Raw genomic sequence first — 23664 nt, 5'->3', positions numbered from 1 at the left:
TTGTCAGTCCTGTAGCTGCACTATTTATTATTCACTGCAAGTGGAGGGGTGGGGGAATGAGAAGAATAATTGAATACACATATGGGGGATCATTTTGCCTTTGCAGAACTATTCTAAACTAGATTACTATTAAGTAATCTGCTCTCTCCCTAATAAGTATCCTGGCAACCAGTCAGGAAACTGAAAATCTATATTTAAAATAAGAAGGACACAAAAAATACCTCAAGAGAATTAAGTAAATTGTTGCTATGTGGACGAGGCAGATCTAGAAAATGCAGAAATGTCATCTCACAGCATGAGAATCAGAAACATGAAACACACAGAACATCAGAAAGTTGCCCACCCAAGTCTGAATCAATCTCTGTTTCAGACTACCCTTGACTGAAGTCAGTGCCTCCCCTTACCTGGTCCCTGTTGTTGATGTTGGAGTATGGCAACTGTCCAGTCATCAATTCATAGAGAACAATCCCAAATGCATACACATCTGACTGAAAACTATAGGGGTTTTTATCTTGCATCCTAATAACTTCTGGTGCCTGTATCAGAAAAAGCAAGAATTAGTTTTTATTTCTGTCCATTGTGCTGCACCTCACCTACCAGGAACAAAAAATGGACTTGGCCAGGGTACAGGTGCAAGGTCCACTCTTGCCTTCACGTGTTACTGGGTCCTAATACAGAGTGGATGCTGACATGAATCTTAAAATTCATTCCTTCATTTCAGCTTGGTGATCCCTTTTTTTTTTCTATGACAGAGAAAAATTACCTTGGCCAAGCTGAGAACGTATTTTGAAACTAGAATTCTAATGACACTGAAATTAATGCCAGCTAACAGAGCTTTAAGCTTTTCCAGGCAGAAAAAGAGGAAGTGGAGCTGCACAGGAGACTGCAATATGAAGCAACTCCTCTTGAATCCTTAAAACTTAAGAGCATCTTACTTTTTCCTGAGCTAGTTCCTCTACTCTGTTGCAGGATGTTTTGCAAGGCTTTTCTCACCATCTCCTCAACCCTAGATTAATGATACATAATTAATTCATTATAATAATTAACAGTTCATTTTCCTTAGCCACTATTTTCATTTCAGTATAAACCTCAGAGTAAAAGATGGAGACACTACAGTTTTTCTGGTGACTACTGGAAAACACATGTCTAAAGAAGAACTGAAAAACATTCATTTACTACTTCATATTACTGCTTGCCTTTTCCAGCTTAAGCCAACTTTTTTATGTCAATGTGCGAGAGGGATAGGAGCAGGATGTTTGGCCAAAGGTAAATACATTTTTTGAAACAAGCTCACTACTTCCCCCTTGCTTACCATCCATAGAATGGAACCAGACAACTGTTCAAACTGCTGGGATCCACTCCATCGTGATTTCACTGTAGCTAGACCAAAATCACCTATTTTTACTGTGAGGTCTTCATGAAGAAAAATATCTAAGGGGGGAATGTTAAGGGAAAACAGACAAGCAGTGCTGGTCCTGTCCTAAAAGAACAATGAACAGCTACAAATTTGCAACATGAACATGACAGTTTTAACCAATCAGCATCACTGAAGAAGGTTTCCACATCACACAGGTTTTAAGCAGCCAGTGTGGTGAATTATGGTAGGTAAGGGTTATGTAAGTAATGCCTGGGTCACTGCTGAGCAGACCATGGCCAAGTGGCTTTCATGACGTGCCAAGTATGAGAAAAGCTGAAAACGTTCCATGAGCCAACTCACATAATCTTTCATTACATGAAGAAACCAAAGGATGCAAAAAAATCTTTTGTGATTCCAACTAAAACTCCCTGTGTTATTGCAATTGAATCAAAAGACACAGTAAGCATCTCCTATTTTGTTATTAGTGCTATTACCCCTTCTCAGTGAAACTTCTATTTGGCAAATATTCACACATGAACAGCTTTTCATATCAGTAAGTCAATTTCTGGCAGAAAAAATACAAAAAAACAAAAACCAGGAATGCTTTCACCTTCCAAAATTACATCTCTGGGAAAGGATACTATTACTCTTGAGGTCTCTGTGGATGATTGACTTGGCATGCAAATAACTGAAAAGGAATATCACAGATTAGGTGGGTTAGATAATACTTCACCAATCAACAACTCAAAATTCACTGTACTACTGAAACAAATTATGTTGACATTCAAACTGCACATTTATGCAGGCAGTAAAACTACAGTTAGCCATGACAGTTTCTGCAACATTCACAGGAAAAAATAAAATAAAGCTTAGACTTCCAGCTCAAATCTGATGCTACTGCTGAATAACAATTATGCTCAAAATTCTGCTTTTCAATTCTAACTCAATATTCACAGTAAAAAGAACTTCACTAATTTTTTTCATGCAATTCTGTGCTGAAGTTTCTGCCTCCCAGCCTTAATGGGGACTGTCAAGACTTTGTGAGTTAGTCACAGCTTTAGATAAGGTGTTCCTAAATTGCAGGAGCTAAATGTGCTTTCCAGTCTCAATGTGTACTTGGGTACACTGACTGCTTTTTAGTAGAGGAGTGGAAAAAAGATCCCCTGATTGCAGCCTGGATAAACAGATGGCAGGGAACACAGAGGAAAGCACTTGCCCCACAGCAGATACAGCCTGAATTAGTCTCCCATGGCTCTTTGTTTAGTCAATGAGATTGGCACAAAACTGCTGGAAAAGCCCCAGTTTGTGTCTCTGCTTTGAATCGTGTTCACAAAACAGCTTCTGCATCTCCCCTACCTACAGATGGAGCCTGGGGAGATGCACAGGCTAACAGAAGCTAAGGCTGGTTGCTGCAAACACCTCCATGCCTCTTGACTGAAAATGTAATGGAATACCAAGGAGAAAAATGGCACAATGAACTGCAATCATCATAGTGGTTTTACAGCTGAAGTGCAATTTCTCTGGTCTTACAGCAATGTTCTGACTTTGACACACAATATTTGGCTAGTTTGGTAAATTCTAACTTGATGGCCTTCTATGGGAGTAAGGATTATTTACAATCCTTAGAACAAAATAGGGATGTTCTCTTCAGATGTTGAAACCTGTTATTCAGAGAACTCTGATACCTTCACCAAATGTTTTGATGATTGAGACAGGACCCTGGGCTCAGCAAAGTGAGCAGAGAGCTGGCCTTATCTGCCTCTGTCAGCCAGTGTGAAGGGGATAAGTAAACATTGCCCCAGTGCTTATTTGCAGACAAGTAATCCAATACTTACTCCATGCCTTGTGCAGTCTGTCGTGCAATATCAATTAGCTTGATCATTTCAAATTTGGTCTCAATGATGTGTAGATGGTGATACAAACTGGACCCTTCACACCATTGTGTAACAATAGCCAACTGGGGTTTTGTTGAATAACCCATGAAAAGCAGGATATTCACATGTCGTGTTTTCCTGTTTACAAAAACATAAGAAACAGGAGGAAATCAGGTCAAGAAATCAGGAAAACAGGCAGATCTATCACACTCCACAAATATATTTCCAAACAGAAGGTGTTGGGTCAATCTCAACTTTTACTATGATAACCTCTTGTTAGATTAATTTAATAAATTATTCCTGAAGTTAGCCTTTCTTACCATACTAACATGGAATAACTACTCTGGGGTAACTGAAAAATGTCAGAGCTCTTTTATGTTTTCTTTTATTAAAAAATTAACAAGGGATACCAGCGTGTGAGGCTTTGTCCTCGCAGCAATGTGGGCTAGGACAGTGCTATGCTATGAGACTGTGCCCTGTTCAGGTTCAAGAACTTGTCAAGTGATGCTGAGAGTAACTGCTGAAGAAACAAAAAATAAGCAGTTTCTTGCAAATCCTAATGGAGAAAGCACAAATATAGGTAAATCTGCCTTGTCTGGTCAAAGGATAGAACAAGTGACTATATATCAGACAGGCTGGGCTCCATCAAAGGGACTACCAGCAGAAAGCTGGACTAAGATTTCATTTCATTGATTTCATTCAGTTCTGTCAAAATTCTATCAAGAAAATGAAGAGATACCCAAAGCAGCACAGCCCAGAAAGCCTCTACTTCCACAACTATGAGCTTAAGAGTTTTCAGAACTAACATTTTCCAAGGGTAAAAGGCTGACCACTCCCTTTCTCCTTGTAGCTTATTTGGGATGTTTCCACAGCATAAGTGCCCAGCTCAACCCATCAGGTTTCCTGGGACAAAAACCTTCTTGGTATTTTGTTTCTTACAACACAATTATGCTCAACACTGCTCCAGATTGTACTTTGATGCAATGTTTCTCCAAAATGTATATTCTATCATGTAATGCTGATGGATCTTTAAGAGCTGAACCCAAAACAAGTATCTCCTCTGAGATAGTAGAAGCAGTAGACATGAGAAAAGGAAATAATGAAATGACTTCATAAGAATTACATTAAAAAAACTCAGAAATTTATGTTACTGAACAGGGACTATTAAACAACAGATAATCTGGACAGGACTGTAGCTGAAAAATCAACCACTAGTCATGTTCTCCTTCTACTGCAAAATGTGAATGAGAAGAAAGGAAGGCCTACAGCTCACACTTAGGCTTGACTGTGCCCTGGGGATAGTAAATTGGCAAAAACTAGTTCTGAGTGTTTGCACACAACATAGGTGTGCAGACAAACACATACAATGGGTACAAAGAAATATTTTTAAATGGTTCTCTCTTCTGCCTGAAGTATCATCACACAGGAGTGAGACCAATGTGTTCCAATGGAGATCTAAAAATTCAGTGATTAATGAAGCACAAATCTACACACATTATTTCGTGCCATTAAAAATATTCTTACCTGAGCACTCCTACTTCATTTTTGAAAGCCTGTAACTGTTGAGGTGTGGGTGCCGTAACATTCAACATTTTCACTGCCACATCACCTTTAAAACAGAAAATTTAGTAAGTGCCATTGATACATATTCCTCTCTTGAGAGAATGCTGTACAGAGCATCAGAAATTTTGGGATACACTATTTTTTTAGCTTACATGAAATAAATCACTACAATTTTAAAGTAAGTTAATATTCAGTAAAATGTAGAAATACTATTTTTACTTTACTCTGAGAAATCATAGCCAGGTCAAAGCTATTAAAATACACATCTGAAATCCTCATTCATCAAGGGGAATACTTCTGCCTTTGTAATGTTTCATTTTTACCCTAATAATTTCTCAGTTCAGAAGAACATGCAAGAGTTGAGTTTCCAAGCAATATGAAATACTTACACTAGTTATTTAGCACACTACTTATTAATTTAAAATTCATATTCACTGTCCTTCACTGCGGTCTCCCCATTATGTCCACATCTCTCTTGCTCTGAGGAGCCCAGAACTGGGCCCAGCATTCCAGGTGTGGCATCACCAGTGCTGAGGAGGAGGATTGGCTCCCTTAACCTGCTGGCAATGCCTAGTACAGCCCATCTGTGGGGGTCCCAGTTGCTGGGGTACTGGTTGCTGGTTTCTCTGGGTCTGGGTTGAAGGCACTTGAGATGGTATTTCATGCTTGGACTCAAGTGTTTATTATTTCTTATCAGTAAAACAGTCTCACAACCATGAGTTTAGCAGCTTTTCATGAGAAGGCACAAAATGGCCAACAACCTCTTGTTACAAGGTCTTTCAGGAACTATCCAATTAAGAGCTGACACCTAGATTATTTTCCCTTTTAACCCACAGAGCTGCAATGTGGACTTTTCTGCCCAATTACAAAATGCCACCCAACCCCATGAAGAAGAAAAAGAAACCCAGGATGACACCCTGTGCCCTCCATCTTGCTTCCATCCACAACATACTAAAAAGCCCAAAACCTAAATTTCTCACCAAGTGATACACCTACACTACTCTCTATAATCTATTTCACACTTTTGTGGATTCTAGTCTACCTTGAAGTGTTGGAAACTTTCTCCATGAATGAGGGTCAGTCAGGGCTCCCCTGGGGTCAGGGCACCCCAGAGCAGACAGAGAAATATTCTCTGTGCCCTGGGTTTCCACACCCATCTTTCCCTCTTTGTGGCATGGGCACACTGCTGGCTCAGCCTGGTGCCCACCAGAACCCAGCTGTGTTTCTGGGAAGCTGCTGTCCAGCTGGGTGTGCCCTGGCAGGCACTGTGACCTCCTCAACAACAGCTGTTTGCCACCATGGCCACATACCATGCCACTTTCCTTTGTAGACTGTTCCAAATGATCCAGATCCTATCCTTTGGCCAACTGTGATCTGTCCATCTGGTATCTCCCAATCATCACTTGAATCCCGTCGACCAAGTGTTTTCTTTATATATGTGCAAAAACAATAAAAAGGAAGAAAACAAGTGCATTAATGTCTCTGAAAACAGCTCCTTTGTTAAAAAATTCTCACCATCAATAATGTCCTAAAAAACTGTTCTTTTTTAGATGTTGTCTTGTGACTTCTAAACTTAGCCCTACACAAAACCTCAGGACACAGGTATGCCAAATTATTACCTGACATGAAACATTTGCAACAGCTTTCTGGCAGTGTTAAAACCAGAAAATATAAATAATTGCTTAACAAAAAGAAAGTAGTATTTGATTTTGAATTCTTAATCGTAATGATAATCTGTGAATTTTTAAAAAGTGGATGTTTTTATGTTTTCATGTATTGTTACTACAAATTTGTTACATTTGTTACTTTCAAAGTTAATGAATTGTGGTGGGAAAAGTTAAGCTGTTACATGAAGGGAAAAAAGCGTAACGATATGAATCACACCAGTAAAAGTGAGTTTAGTCAATTATTTAAATTATTTATATAGCAGTCCCACAATTATTTATGGATTTAAAGTGGGTTATCCCAGTCTATTATTTATTGGTTTCAAGTCCTTGATCACTGCCATAGTCATCTTCAAAATAATTTATAGAACTTGGATGAAAGAAAAGTGAGAGGAATATGGTTGTGTAATAATTCTACAGAAGAAAAGAGCTGCTCCTTCCCTTACCATTCGATTTCGGTCTTCTGAGGATGAGGATGATTTCCTTTCCCGTTGGGGCCCTGGTGATTTCTGTAACGCTTTCACATTGGTTAGTGACCCGGGCAAAGAAGCAGGAGGTGTTGCAGACAAGCCTGCAGCTGAGCCTGAATTTCAGAAATAGGATAGTTTTATCTGTAAGAATCCACCTTACAAGAATGTATTGATATTAGGTGCAAGAATTGTGTTTGAGATGCAGTATCTCTAAACATCAATGTGAATGTTAAGAGAGAACAAACATACAGGAATATTGTCCTAATATTACATTAGTGCTCATGTCTCAGATTTCAGAAAAAGACAAAACTATACCAAATATCCCTGTACAGATTTCTTTATATTTGATATAACATCCCTGTGTAAATCTATATATATTTGATATAATCTCCATTCTCTTCATGAATTAACAAAAAGACTTCTTTTTTAGTAAGAAAAAAAATACTTGAAGATGTATTTTTAAAATTCCATCAGTTTCTTTGATAACAGTAGCATTTTAGTTAGCAGCATCTACTCTGATATTTCTTGTATCTAAGCTTTTATGAACCCAACAAATAGCTGAACTATTGTACTTTGGAATCAAAATAGACTAAATGCAAATAATCAAAAATTTTTCTGGTTGAGTCTCCAAGTGCTACCTGAAAATCATTTGGCTGTTTTAAAGCTATCTGTTAGCAGAGAACTATTATTTTAAAAAAATTAGACTTTAGAAAGGACTAAAAAAGCACAAGTACTTTAGTTAGCTATTTGAAGCATACTCTAGGAAACACAAAAAGAACAGTATGTCTGGGGCCTGTAGGTCAGCTAAACAAATCTATGCAGGAAAATGTTACTGAGAGAGCTGTTTCAGAGCCCCAGTGGCCCTTTTCAAATAGAGCACTTCACCTAGACACTGCTTTTTAAAATACATCACAATTATTCCTAACAAGGTTATGCTGACCCTTCCAATGCAAAGGACATAAAATAGGGTCAACTGTTAATTAAATTCATGCTGCTTTGCTAAACAATGTATGTCATTGAACAAGACCTCTAACATTCCACTGCCTTCTCTCACATCAGTGCTCTGGGAAGTGGTGGAAGACAATACTCCTCATATTCTCTTAGAAGCTCCCCCCAAGCAAAAAGTGTCTCCTAATGGCAACCAGGACTTTGTGACTTTTTAAACTGCTGCTTAAGCTCAGTCACTCAGTGCATGCTAATTTATCAGACTATATGTATCCATCATTGGACTCACTAAGCTAAAATCAATGCACTTGTAAGGGGATGCACAAAATTATATACCAACAGATACAAAATGGGACACAGCATCTGTAAACTGTCCCACGTACTAAAGCAACAATAATGATGTATATTGTGCATCCTAGCTACATTTATAAGCAGCTGGAAGCCAGTGACTTGAAGGATGGACTTGTGTGTTCATGTTATGGCCACTAATCTGCCATTATTTATTAAATGATTCATCTGAAATCAAATACACATGGAATCAAATGTATGATGTTCCCAGAACATGAGCAATTTTTCAAAAGTTGACTGGGCTACAGATTTCCTCTGCAATAGCAAAGATCTGGGATGCATTTTCTTTGAAGTAGCTAAAATCTCCTCTTTAAATTTTAATCCTGCAATATGGGAACACTAGCACAATGTTCACCCTTCACCAAAAATGCTTCCAGCACATGGCAGAAGACTGTAGTTAATCTGTTCATAATAATACCAGATGGGCTGTTTTCAAGTTATTAGAGTAGAATAGTTCAGATAATGCTGGATTTAAGTCAATAGCTTGGACTCTGAAGCAGTACATAACATGTTTCATTCTGCAGCCAGTCTGCTTGTTGGGAACACCTGGCTTCTTACAAAGACTTCTGGAAGATCTTCACAAGTTCAAAAGGTGAACTGCTTTTGATATATTCTGAAACAAGAGTCTTTGAAACAGCCAAGATGGTAGCATTTGAAAACCACACTACATGCACTGAACTAACCATTCCTACACATATTATGTGGAGACACAAGTATGAACATTTCATGCTATTACTCAATAGTTGGTTTCTCCAGCATATGAAATCCCATAGAGTTTTTTTGGGATTTTGTGCAATACAACAGATCCATTGACAGCTCAAGGCCTGAATTACCCCTCGGCCAATGATACAAAAATCTAATCTAATCTTATTTTACATAGTATGGGACAGAAATACTGTTTCAGTCAAATTAACTAACTAAATAAAAACTACTAAAACCACCTAGAGCCCCGATGTGGTGTCACTAGCACACTGTTAAAATGAAGTATTTGTTGAAAGCTGACATGACACATTACTTGAAAAGCTTGAGAACTAACAAGATATCAATGGAAATGTTTGTAATTCACATTTGGTTACCTACATCACTTTTCAAAACAGAGAATATTAAATATAGAAGACTGTTATAGCACTCAACTGACTTAAACTGAACAGTCAAGGAAATTCTAAGTTAAGGAGATCATTTTATATTTAAAATCACTGCAATGCAATCCAATGCCCTTTGTTTAGAAAGATTACATTAAGGTCCACAGAAAAACCTCAACTATGAAATTCCTTGCTTTTGAAGATTTAAGTCAGACTTCATTTATAATCATTTTCAAGCGTGTAAAGGTGAAAGTGAGTATGTGTGAAAAGCACATTCAAAGCATTCCAGCCAGGCCAAGCAAAAAACAGAGGTGTTTTGATAAACTCACACACTTACATACACACGGTGTGAGGGTGAGGCACAAACAGCATCTGTGGTTTTACTTATTTTGTTTGGGTGAAAACAAGAAAGAAGAGCCCAACTACCTCTGAACACTGGGCCAGGCTCAAAATCAAACACTATTTCACTGGGGACAGAATGAAGGAGGGGACTGGGAGTCCGGGATTGGTATTTCCGAAGACAGCGCATCAGCTGGTTCAAAGGGGCTGTTAGAGAGAAAGAGACGGGCAGGCAGAGACAGAAAGACAGACACATAGAAGAAATGAAAGAAGTCATGGGAAATAACTAGGATGCTTTGACTCCTAATCATAGATTTCTTCTGTACTTTGAAGGAAAAAAAGTCAATTCCCAAGCACACTGTTACAGGACTGGAAATAGTCAATTGTTTTCAGATGCCAAGCAGACGGTTTATGATCAAAAGTTAAAACCAACATGATCGCACAACATTTAAATGTTGGACAAAATGGGCAAAACTCTGGAGAGCCACACCTATCAACACATACAAAAAATAGCTTAAACTGGCAATTTGCAATTAGTAGCTTGCAGGGTTAAAGGAAATTTCTTTCTTTAAAGTGCCTATTGCTGGCATTATTAAAGACAGCTCCATCAAACACAACACATCCTACCAAATACCAGATTTGCATGGGAGAAACAAAGTGAGTGAAAGCCCAGAGTACAAAACCTTTGAGATCAGGAAAGGGTGCACTATGGTAATTCAGACCCATACTTATGGCTGAAGCAAGTTATAATCAGTAGGAAGCAATTGTGTTACTGATTTGGAGTTGGAAAACCGGTCATATGCCTGCCCTACTCAGTATTTCTGTATTTTCAATATTTCTGCTTTATTCTTATATTCATAGGAATAGATACAGCACATTAGAAGCTCCCTTCGGGACCTTGACAACCACTGGGAGAAGTGACTTAAGAGGCCTTTGCACAACAGACAAAGAAAAATAAACCCCCTGGCACTAGCTGTGACTTAACTTTGAATTAGGGCAGTGAGTTCCTGAAGGAAACATAAAAAGACCTGGCTTTAGTGTAAGATCCTAATAATCTGCTTCCAAGAGTAGCACAGGCATGCAGTAGAGCAAAGCAGCAACTTCAGCAGGGGTAGAGGGGGAGAAGAACTGGAGTATTTCAAGCTGCTTTAGGATGCAGCAGTTCCTATGGAAGGCTCATCTACCACGATGGTTTTCATTGAAAACCCCTGTTGTTTCCATGTGTGAAAAGGTAACAACAGGCATAAAAATCTTTGGAAAGTTGTGGTGTATCTGTGTGCAGCCATGTGAGTGAATAAGTTTGTGTGTGTGGGTGGGTGAGAGAATGAGTAAAAAAGTAATTTTAAAACTAAAAAAACTAGATACTACTTCAAAACTTTTTCTCCTTCTGTCTCCCCCACTCCCAGAATGACCAGCAAATGACTCAAATCTTTGTGAAACAAATACTAAGTTCATGGACAAGCAAATGTAAATTCACTTTTTTGTTCTAGTCATATTCTGCATTGTGGCTGTATTTTGTAGAAGGAAGTAGGGTATTTGGAAAGGATAAAACAGTTGTGTAATTAAAAGTAACACAGCAGTTAGTTTAAAGGCTACTTACCTCCCTCTCCTCGTAAACTCTGGTCTCTAATCAAGTCCTATAAAAAAATGTAAAAGCTGTGTTTAATTTAGGTGTCAACATTTACATTCTGGAATCAATTTAAACTGATAAGTTTGTGAATTCATAGTGTCATATGTTGCCCATGAAATAAAAGTGGTTTTCTATCCTGACTTACTAATAGCAATGACTCAAAGAACTACTACACTTCTCAAAATTAAGTTGCTTTAAAACAGCATCTCTCTGCAGTAAAGATAAATGTACAACACCCAAAAGGGACGCTGACAAGAAAATATTGATTTAAAAACACAGCTGGTCAGTAGCAGAAATGGTTTGAATTATCATATCAGAACCTGGGACATCAATTTGCTGTACTGAGTCAAATGAATTCAGTCAAATTAATCCTGCTTTGTTTTTTCTTGTAACAACACATCTGATTTGCATAGTTAGGCACACTGTTCTTCTCAGAAATGACTAACTGCAGGAGGCTTTCTTCACTTGCAATCCTCTGTGAGCTGAAACTATCTTTTGCAACATGTCCTGACTAAAAGCAAACTACAATAAGGACTCTATAAACAGGAGAAAATTACAGCAGTTTCCTTCTGTATGTCCATTTTTATAATAGAGCACTTTTTTATTACACTATTATATTTATTCCCTTCTTGTTCCATAATTATATTTGTTCCCTTATGCACCTGTGCTTTGTCAAAAGCACTGGCTATGCCTCAGCTGCAGCACTGCCATATACCACATGCAAATACCTACACAGCCACTCTTAAAATTAACATTTCACCTTTCCCTCAGCTCACATGCAAAACTGATTTTGTGCCTGTGTCCAGGCAGATTTCAAGTCTGCTCACCCAACAAATAACTATTTTCTAGAGAGCAGATTTAAGGATAAAATACCAACTGTGTATGTTAGCAAAGTCAGCAAAAGGCAACATCTTGAAAGGTCCTAGGTGTCCTTATGCTAATATCAACTATTATTATTAGTTACATTTCACCATCCAGAGATTGCAAAATTGTGGAAAAAATCTTAATGCAGCAGTTTCTGAACACTCCAAAGGAATGCTCAGAACAACATAAACTGGGCTCTTAAACTCTTAAGGAACTATCAGAATATGTGAACTCAGCTTAATTATTTAGTTTCCTTCAATGACAAAATTATTACATGGAATAAAAATACTAAAAAGTCTCTAATCTTGCATAACAATGTGTTTAACACAGAATGGTTTGCAAGAGTGGTTACTGGCAACAGCGTAAGTCTTGGGACTAATGGCAGAAAAAAGAGGCAGTTGTTTAGGGCAGAATATTTCTTTGAAAATGAAAAGGACAGAACTGTCAAAAGGCAGTTCTGCTTTCAGAGAATGGATTGTGTTCTTACAGCTTTCAACAGCAAAAAATAATCTATTAAAAAAATCAAAAATAAATGATCTTTGAGTATTCTGGTATATCACTGAGGATTATCTTAGAACCATAGTGTACAAATGTAACACACTGATATTCACCAGGAACACATCCCATCTCCTATTCCTGATCCAAGGGTGAGCAGTACTCACATCAATATTGACTGGCTCGATGGTGTTGATGTGGACGTTGGGAGCTGAGGAGGATCGGTCGCGTTGCCCAAATTGATTCCGATGGTCTTCATCTGCTGGTCGGAGGGGCTGTGGGATTGGAATGGATTTTGAAGGAGAAGGACTAGGGAGAATTGGTGGTCTGAGAAACAAAGTCAAGGAAAAAGAGGATTTAGGTCTACAAATGGCTTCAAACACTGCATAGTGGGTGTGGTAAGTCCTTTTCAACTATAATTATGCATAACAAAAAATCTGATCTAAAGCCCTGAATAAAAACAATTCATAATGAACAGTCTCTACTCCCCTATGATCAACTGCAACAACTCTGTCGCATCAGCTACCTGATCACATGGCTGTGAAGTGTTCTGAGTTAAAACAAAGAAAACTCTACCATACAATTGCCAAACTAGCAATAACAAATCTTGATCTGAAAAACTCATGCTGCCCAACATGCATTGCAGATAGCAAGATAGTCTGCAGTTTCCTCATGTCAGAGCCAATGCAATACACTCATTTTAATGGTAACCAATTGGGAATTAAAAATGCTTAACATCTCATATTAATGTTACAGTCAGAAAATGTCATAAAACAAAATCTATGGATGGGATTATTTTTCAACAAAGAAAGAGTGAAAATTAAAGCTGGTCATTCAACCTAATTGATTAATAATTATGTATTATTGATACTAAAAACAACATGGCCAATATATCATTGATTCTAAAAATAAACATATTACCCTTTAACCTCAACCTTTAAGAAACAACTTTGAATAGCACAATATTTCAAATGTTATTTACAGTGCTACAATGCAATAGGTTTGACTGAAAAGGCAAATCTTCAGAACACACAAAAAAGCTTCCTGAAGAAACGCAAACGCTGCCAGTCATAAACGTAGATATAGCCTATAATTATGGTATAATGAATTGAATATTCAAAAGACAAAACAACGAAATACTTGGGTTTTTTGTTTGTAAAAAGGCAGAAAGTCACTTCTTCGGTTATCCATTAATTTTGTTAAAGTGCAATAAACTGGCAATTATCTCTTACCCTAGTCAAGGTCTGTCACTGTTAAGTCTAATGATTCAATCTAATGGATGTGAGGCAAAAGGCTAATGAAAACATTTGCCACCTTTGTCAAAGAAAACTTTATGGTAAAACATACATGGTATCTGACAACAAGCTTTTTAAGAGTTGGTTTCCTCTTCTAAGTTCTAAAAGAGGAGTGGAGTCCTCCAGCCATTCAATGACTCATGGATTAATTATAAAGCCCACAAAGACAACGTCCACAGGGAGAAGCTTCAGAAACAAAACTGACAGCAGCATATAGCAGCACCTGTTAGCCCCTCCTGTTAGCAATGCTCCTTGGCTGCTCCAAAAACCTTTGGGGAAACTAAGGTTTTTCAACAGGACATCTTGGCATTTTTTCAGAAGCAGGTCTGTTTTATAGCCTACTATCCCACCTTTCATTGAAAAGTTTATCCAGTTTGGCATTGATCCCAGAAATCAGTGCTATCTGTATCCTAAGTACCTGTCATCTTTTCCTTCCTGGCCAACAATCTCACAATTGAAAATGGCAAAACAAAGTACTTGTGAATTAATTCAGGTAACAGTCTAGTAGTCTTCCAATGAAATACCTGAATATGTTTGGGAAGTGGGGGAGGAGAGAAGAGGCAAGGGGTTTAACCCCTGCTTAACTTCAAGGAAAAAAAAGCAGTTACCTACTGTCACATGACAGAATATAGATATTGGGAAGATACTGGGAAGCAATAAACTACCAATAGCCAAATCTCTGAGACAGGGCCTTGAAAAACCCAGCATTTCAGTAGTTGTTTATAATTTCAGAACTAATTTTTTTAAAAACAGTTGTTGTACATACACATAAGCTGAATTTTTCATTCGTTGGTACGCAAGTACCATTGCAGATGAGGAAGTTTTGAACTCCTGAATGTGTTTTTAAGTAAATCATGTGACTAGAACACACATCAGGAGACGGGACACTGCACAGACCCTAATGCAGGACTTGACTGACATTTATAGGCACTCCAATTTCATCTTAAGGCAAACATGTCAAATGCTGTATAAAAAAAGTATCAGCAGAAAACTATAAAAAGTGTCTAAACCAGGCCAGTACTGTCATTGCTGGGATAGCTAACTCCTGCTTAAACTTCCTGAGAGTTCTCAGGTAATAAGGAAATTAAGGGAAATATATCACAACATCCATCAGAACATTGCACCAGGACTGACTGTGACAAACCATTTTAGCTCTGCCACAAGACAAAACCAGAAGCAATTAGATATTCTGTGATCATGAGTAAGCCAAGGGAGTGAAAACCAGATTGAGGCAATATTGTTTCAATTACATCCTCCTTTGAGTCATAAATGGTCATCTGCTACTTCTGTATTTCTGGTCACAGGTCATCAAGTCCATCATGTTGGCTAACACAGACAGCATGCTACGTCATACCATGTTTGAAAACAACTTGAACAGCTTTTTCTACTGATTACATTCTTACTGGGGGAAGTCCAGGTCTTTAGAAAATAGGCTAATAAAGAATAATATTTTTTTTGTTTTTCTGGTTTTTTTTCAGTCTCTAAGCTATTTCTTGGAGAATCTCTGGGCTTTAGACAACAGAGAATCCAGAGTTGGGAACCTCATAAGCAGTTAGCCACATGCTCCATCATTATTATTTTAATGGCTGTCCTTGAGACACTTTGAAAAATGTAGGTTATTCCTGCTAAATGGTATTTTTTTCTTGAAAAAGATAACTAGTGAAGTAAAAGAGACAAAGAGTTTGCTAGCTAAGACAGCCTACTGAGATCACAAGCTCAGAAAAGTATTACCACCAGCTTCTGCCTGTGTGTGGCAAAAGCTGGATCTTGGTTTGCATCAGGATCTTGTTCTATCAAAATCACGTCACCACAAAGAACACAATGATCCTCTGAGCTACCAAAGGCTGTTCCTACAGTATTCCTACACTGAAATTACTCCAGAGGAGTAGAAGTGACACAGGGGCTAAAAGGGCCAGATACCATTTGGAAAAGGGTGACATGGCCATTCCAGGCCAGTTCCAAAACTAGTTCTTAGGCTATGGAACCATAGTGCTGAGAAAACACACTGGAAAAAAAAAGGCCCCAAAGCCCCCAAAAAAATCAAACATACAAAATAAAATTTAAACAAAAAACCACCCCCAGAAAACAACAACCTGAGGCTTAAAGGAACATGCAGTTTGAATATCAGGATCTGAGTTTCTGTTGCTCCTGTGGCCTTTGTGAACAGTTTACAGCCAACTTGTTAAAGGAGGCTTTCTACAAGTAAGCAGATAAATCACTTTCTCCCAGCTTCCATGATGTGGGCATTGTTTTAACAAATCATTCTCAGCTTCTGAGGCAACAAGCTGATGTTGTCAAATCTCAATCTAATATGTTATAACCTTTCCAGGCAGTGGAAAAGCATGACAGAACATGCTTTTACCTTGGACCATATGTTTGGGATTAGCACATTGCTCCCTCCCTTTTTATCAGGCAAAACAGAATGATGCTTTATCAGGAAACAAGAATAACTTATACCCTTTACCAAGCATAGCAAGTGACCAGATTTACTATTCCACAAAACTGGGTTCACAAGAAAGATTAAGGTAACTCAGAAAAGTCTGCACATGTTATGCTATATATAAACAATTTTATGAAATCATACACAGTATGTCTATTGGATTTTAGAACTTGCAATGATAAAATAAGTTCACTTTACAAATGCAAGATAAAAATTTAATATAGATTTTCCTTTATGTCCTTTACTCACCAATGTGATGTTTCATAAGTGTTTAAGAGCTGGTCTACACAGGAAAGATTTTTCTTATGACAGGTGTATTTGGGCTTTAAGTTTTTGTTGACTGTATTTTTAGTTTGCAGTACTTGAGCAAATGTTTGAACTGAAAATTCATATTCACCTAGCTTCAATTATAAGGTGCACACCCATTCCTTTTTAAAATGACAGTACCTCTCTTGGACTGAGATTTTTTTTTCTCCTCCTCACATCCGGAACAAGTCCATCTCAGTTTAGCCACTGGGCTCAGTGCTGCACACACAATTTACCTGTAAGGCTGCACACTCACATCCAAACCAAACCTACTGCAAGCTAGAATGTGTATCAAGGCTTTTTTTTTTATTGTTTTTGTTTACTCCAGTGTTAACACCAAACTGGATTTGGTTGCTGTTACTGCTCTTAATGAAGAACACAGTCCACTTCCAGTTCCAAGCAGTTTCTTAGGAATGCTAAGGATCTGGGACACAGTGGTATTTCAGCTTTAGCAGCAAGCAGGTAAATTTAAATTGTGGAGGCCAAACAGGTTCTGATTTAATTATTGTGGTAATCCATAGACATTGCCACAAAATCTAACTTTTTTCTTTCTTTATTTCCCCATCCCTGCAGCCTGGAAATAAATTTTCAATCCCAAATCAAATGCCAATCTGGAGAAAAGGGCAGCAGTACCAGTTTGTAACTACAAGCTAAATATCTTTCTTGCAGCATCCTCTCAAGTCAGTCTAGAAGCATCATGAGACAGATCCCTAAGTCATTACCCCACACAAATTAGTGCAGCTTTTTATACCATGACAACTTGCTTTCATCCATGGTGGCTTGTAGGTGAAAAACAACTGATCAAACCTGATGAGCCTAAAATACCCCACAGCTTCATATACCAGGGGTTATCAAGAGAACCACATTGTCACTGTTAGTCCTCCAAACCAGGTCCAGTTCACTAACAGGGTTTTGCAAATAAAGTTTTGAAGAGCAAGAGGTTTCCCTCACCTGTTGTATGGACTGAGAATTTTCTGATTCTGATACCAAACCTTTTCTGCAAAGCAAGAATGTATATCAACTCAACCTGTATATTGTAGGAACACTGGGAACATTTTCATGGAGAAACCTGGAAAAGGCCTAGTGCCAGAACTTTTAGGGGAAAAGTTCGCTGTTTTATGAATTAAAACATAAAGCTTTTGCTCACTTACACACCACAGGATCTAAATGGCATTGTAGCATAAAATGTAATATTTTAAGACTCTATCTTCACTTCCTTGGCTTTTCAGAAGCTTTTCTAGACATTCAAGTATCTTCAGCTGAAGCAGAATGATCAGTGAACAGTTGGAAGGCAGAAAGGAAAGCAGAGGTGTTTAATCACAAGCTGGAGTCTGCTCAAAGGCAAGGACTGGCAAGCTTCCAAGAACAGTGCACCAGACATTCCCCTTTTCTTCCTCCAACTTAGAAGACGAAGCATATTGGGAAATGCTGTTTTTCAAAGAGCCAAGATGTTGCCAACTTGCTTATTTCTCTTTTTCATGTATCTGAGACTGAGGAACTGGGTTCACAGAAATTCTGTGCTCGTATCCTACGAGCCAAGATGGAGAAGAAACTTCATGACAGTGCAATGCACAAAACAAATACAATGTCTGATATACAGTTTCCTTACTTCAATTTTATTACAAATGGCTCTTAGTAGGGAAACCTACACTTTTCTTTCCATTTAACTGCAGATTGAAACTAAAATGGTTGTTCTGGCACAACAGGATAGTGCCAATGGAAAAAACTAAAACGGGACACAAAACCTAATGTTGAGGTCAGACACAATTTCATAAGGGGTTCAGAAATGTGAAATGGGACCATATGTGCTCCCACACCTTGGGGTGGAAAATCTGGAGGGACTGCCTATGGCTCACAGTCGGAAGAATGAAAGGCTACAGGCCTGGATTGCTTTAGGATGTTGCACACAAGCAGAGTGAAACAGTTCTCCAACACGTTTAGCAGCTTTTGCATCATGTCCAAGGGTCTTCCTTTATGTCCATTTCTCTTCCAAACTTTTCCATTTGCTCCCATTGCACGCTTTCACTCTTGAACTTGTCTTGCAACACAAACTTCCTTCTTTTGGGCACTTGGCCTGCTGCTGGGATCCCTTCACAAGGCTAGAGATGAAGAACGATGTTTGCCTTCTCTTTCCTCAGGTTTACCAGGCAGTTAACATCCCTTCCTCTGCGAGCTGTTCCATGCAAGATGCTAGAACAGAGAAATCAAAAGAACAATTATTAATCTAGGAAGTGTTAATAAAGCGCTACTTCCTCATATTTTTCATCCCATTGTTCAGCTCTCAAATTTCAATCCCATATTCTCCTCCTAGACAAGATAAGCTCGAATGTCAGCCTTTTTTTTAAATTCCAGTTGAGCTGCTGTGCCATATTGTAACAGTCCTCTTTAATAAAACCACAGGTGAGGGTACATGTTTTTACAGAGAAGGCCAGCTTTTTAAATTCATCTAGATCAATATTTCCCCAATTATGTTCTTAAAAAGCAGAAAAGTATGATTTAAGAAAGGCATGAAAGCTAACTGGAAAAAGGTATGGACAGTGCTATATGCTTATCCAGTAACATCTGAGCTACTTCTGGAAAGGAAATACTACATACACAGATACTAGGGGAACACTGTATGGCTAACATGCATATTACGTATGAATACCAGCTGATAATCACAAACCATTTCCAAAATGAACAGAATTTTGCAGGCATGGTGTATGTCTTTGTTTTCTTTATCAATAAAGTGGACAACAAAGCAAAAAAGCAGAAAGGAGAAATCTAGAAACCTTTTACATCTTCTGAATTACACACATTTATAGATGCAACACTTGAGAAAAGCTCCTAAACAGCAACTAGCAAGTCTATTTAAATGTTAACATTTTTATGTATATGTGAAGTTAAAGATCTCAAGGCATTAACCAGCTTTGGTCTAAATGTTTTCCTTCTCTTTTCACTTGTCAAAACTAAGACTGCCTGAAGTAGTGCATGTATCAAGATAATCCATATTGCTGTAAGAATGGACCAATGTGATGCAAAGGTAATTGAGAAGTAGGACAATTTAGAATATTAAGAGTAGGGCTATATAGTGTCTTTGACATCCACTAGTGTTTGACACAATTGGTATGAACAAATTTCTTCATGAATTAATAGTTTTAGTCCAGTTACAATTTTGGCTGTAGCACAACAAATACTTGACAAGCAGCCTTGCTCACAATCTGCTGTACTAATATCCACAGGATCCCAAGGCAACACTCACTACCTTAAAGAAGTACTTTTGAATTCACTCAAATCTGCACAAAACAGAACAAGTAGGAACATAATCTCTGTACTTACCAAGTGAGGTTCCCTCTGCAGGACAGTCAATCTGGTTTCCTGGGAGGCATTTGGTCTTCTATAAAACAGTCTTGGCTGTCCAGAAAATTTATCTTCTGGTTAAAGAGTCCAGAGGTGCCTGCGTAGCTTCCAGTGTGTTTCTGCTTTAGTTTAGGCACAATTTTCACTAATCCAAGAAATCCTCTCTGCCACATTCAGCTCAACTCCACACAGCACACATGTCCTGGGAACAGTTTCTGAAGGCTTCTGTATTTGGTGTTCTTAATAAATATGCACCAGATTTTTTGAGTGTGATATACATCCCTGAGTTACTCTTGCCTGGACATTTGCTCAACTACCTAATGGTGGATGGTGTCAATGATCTCTTTGCTACTGGGAACATTATTTAAATATGATCTCTTATCTCTTCATGGAGAAAGGGTCCAGAATCTTTGTTGGAAATGGTTTTAGAGGTCTACTTTTACCAAACCTGGGGCTGCAGCAACAGATGCTATTGGTATACCCCAACATGAAGAGGAAGAAGACACCTGGTCTGGAGGATACTAAAGCAGTGTATGTGGAAAAGCAACTAAAACAGTATTATGAACCTGGAACTGGCACCTGCTCCCATCAGCCTTATAGTAATGTGGTTTATTCTCAAACTGACCTATGTCACTTCAAAGCATATCAATTATAATTTCATAACCAAATTTAATAACCATCTTCTTTTTAGATAACTAAAAGAACTTGTGAGGATATAATTTTGGTTTATATTAATTTTAAGTATAGAATCTTTCCAGTTTAGACCAGGTCTAAGCTATTATGCAGAAGAAATCAGTTTAACAGGTAATACCCCAATTCTACAGACAGTTACACATACATTTAACCTAGGCTCATTACTAATTTATAGAATTTGTGTGAATGAAAACGTTCACTTCTTTTAAGTTAAGCACAGTTGGATATATTTGCATGAGAAGCCAGATTACAACAATGCAGAACTGCAAAGCAGCACTTTGAGTGTTTCTTAGCACAGTACTGAAAAGTTATGTTATTAAACAGCAGGAATAAGTTCATACCCAACAGAATCTGAGGGGGGCACTGAGGGGTATGATCCAGATGCTGGGGTGGTCTCTCCTAAGGAGGCCTCCTCCGGTGGTATTGGGTGATGTTCAAAGAACTTGGAGACAAACAGCAAACTGTGAGGCAAGAACAAAACAAAAACAACCTAACTTGTGCAAAACCCAGAAGTTTCACAATATAATACTCAACAACTACAAAAAGGATCCCAAACCCCAAAACCTCATTGATTAAATTCTAAATTTAACAATAAAGATCACACACATTAAATCTGTAAGATATGTTAAAAGTATTATTTACCTCACAGAGGATCTAAAGATCATGCCTTAAATATAAACTTTGTGGAAATTAATTTTTTCATCTTTTAGATGGAATTGTAAATATCTGATTCTTCAAGAATGCACAACTTTTATCTATCAGTACATAAACCTACACCCTGACCACAAACTCCAGAGATGCCAATGGAAACAGTTACAAATACCAAATTAAACTAAAATTAAATTCATTCTTGGTGAGAAAAATAGCATTTTAAATTATTCCTTATACAAAAATCTATTTAAAGGACTTAATAGCCTCTGCTGAACTAATCAAATAGAGCAGACCTGGTTTACCCCAGATCCTAAATCTACATCAAAGACTTATTTAAACAAATAGTTCAGTAACTCAATCCAAGAACATTGGACTGTTTGGGTCATTCTCTTTTATGTTTCTTACCTAGGCATTAATCTTGCTAGTAGATTTATTTTCAATTATTATAAAACCAACTGCAATTTCACTATTATCAACTACTGTCTCTTAACATTTTTTCAGGTTGAAGAGAATAAAGCCACAGCTAAATTTTAAACACGGCCCTGGCCATCACAACCAGTTTTGATTAATAATAACAACTGTGAACAATGAGTAGTCTGTCTGACACAGTCAAGTGCTCAGCAACCCTATTCATGCTTCAAAAAAAGCACTTCATAGACCAGCAAAGAAATATGAACTGGTTGTCTGAGCTAGCATAGAAAGAGTATGAATTAAACAATCTCACAAGAACAGCTAAACTCCTGTATTTTTTCAGGCACCTCCTCTGACTTCCTGAATTACAGACTTAACACAAGAAATCTCTGACAGCTGTACACTTGTTAAAAGGCTCAACTTGAAAATCAATTGTGATTACTTACTCAAGCTGGTCATAATTAACACACATCAGTGGCACTTCTGTACTACAGCGCTGGTGGAATTTGTAGCCACAGGTCTGGCAGCGGAAGCCCTGGAAAAGCAGCTTCCGACAGAAATCGCAGAACGCTAACGTGAAGAACGTTTTTCGTACCTGCGTTGGCAAAAACAGGAACAATTACCTGGAGACCTTCTGTAAGCCCAAGGCAGGCTGTTTGCTTTTACCTCCCCCAAGTGTACTTAAAAGTCTCTTTTGTGATGCTGGAGCTACAGTTTTATGTATCAAACAGATTTACACAAAAGATCATCGGCTCCTTTTTGAAATAGTTTTCCTGCACTAAAACATTCCTTCAACTGTTTCTTGGAATTAATGCTTCACAAGAGCAAAAAACCTGAAGCAAAACTTCACTATTATCATGCTAGACACAAACATTGAGAATTTATTTGGATACAACCTATAAAACCAAAAGCTGCTGAATTACTATTTCATATTCTAACTTTTCCAGAAGGCAAAGGACATTTCTATCTAATACTGACAGGACTGGAAATACACAGGCATATTGGCATATATATATATATATATATATATATATATATATATACACACGTGTGTGTATATACATACACACACACACACATACATATGTATATATAAATATATATATGCATATATACATATACGTATATACATACACACATATTATATACACATACACAAACACACACATATATATATATACAGGGCTTCAATGTATGGTTATAGCTATAGTTGTAATTTTGACTACTGAAACTCAGAAACATTCAGAATCACAAAAGGGTGATTGTGCATCCTCCCCTGATTATAGGGGGGCAATGATTTAGTTAATTTTCAAATTTAGCAATACCTAATGTAAAAACACATTCTTAGTTCTATTATTACATGTAACAATCAGAATTTCAGTGGGATATAAAAAATGTAAGCCTTTTACTAGAGTTCACCTAACTAGCCATAACTCCAACAGCCTGTTTGAGCTAAATAGGTTGAAACAGCTTGCAGATAGAATTTTGCTGTGTTTTAAGCTGAAATAGGTGGTCTTTCTTTCCCAGTACGACAGACATTATTTCCAGGATTTTGTATGTAGCTGGAAACATTTAGACAGATTCTGTTTAGCAGCTTCCATTCACTTGGTGCCTTATCAGGTCAAAACATATTTGTGCACTGCATCATTGATGATGTCAGCACTGCTCTGGGAATAGTTAGTTCATTAGTTAATTGCTGCTGCAGAGCCAGCAGGGAGGCCCAGAATACATTTTATAGATACAGCAATACAAAAATAGTAGATTATTACAGCTCTGCAATGCAGTACTGATATAAACCCCTTACATTTATAGATTTTAGAGGGTGTATTCCAACAAAACATTAAAGTTTTAAGGGTGATCAAGTACCCTAGCATCACTTATTCCAAATACAATTCTAT

At 37.7% G+C, this 23664-nt stretch overlaps 1 protein-coding gene across 2 annotated transcripts in view; it reads right to left on the bottom strand.

Annotated features, from left to right (window-relative positions):
- Positions 1-23664, bottom strand: part of BRAF (B-Raf proto-oncogene, serine/threonine kinase) — a 77919-nt gene that overhangs the window by 12166 nt on the left and 42089 nt on the right. The window contains exons 6-17 of one of the 2 annotated variants that reach the window (XM_058022309.1): positions 22213-22361; positions 21046-21165; positions 12799-12958; positions 11243-11279; positions 9730-9849; positions 6905-7041; positions 6105-6222; positions 4756-4840; positions 3193-3369; positions 1999-2045; positions 1313-1431; positions 405-536 (exon numbers count right to left, since the gene is read on the bottom strand). In XM_058022309.1, coding sequence (XP_057878292.1) covers positions 405-536; positions 1313-1431; positions 1999-2045; positions 3193-3369; positions 4756-4840; positions 6105-6222; positions 6905-7041; positions 9730-9849; positions 11243-11279; positions 12799-12958; positions 21046-21165; positions 22213-22361 — 1401 coding nt within the window. The remainder of the gene's footprint in view (positions 1-404; positions 537-1312; positions 1432-1998; positions 2046-3192; positions 3370-4755; positions 4841-6104; positions 6223-6904; positions 7042-9729; positions 9850-11242; positions 11280-12798; positions 12959-21045; positions 21166-22212; positions 22362-23664) is intronic. The other variant, XM_058022308.1, reaches the window with a different exon arrangement.

The sequence above is a fragment of the Melospiza georgiana genome, chromosome 4 (assembly GCF_028018845.1).
Source record: "Melospiza georgiana isolate bMelGeo1 chromosome 4, bMelGeo1.pri, whole genome shotgun sequence".
NCBI lineage: Eukaryota > Metazoa > Chordata > Aves > Passeriformes > Passerellidae > Melospiza > Melospiza georgiana.
Note: the sequence above shows the minus strand (reverse complement) of the source record. Positions and strands in the feature narration are given on the sequence as shown.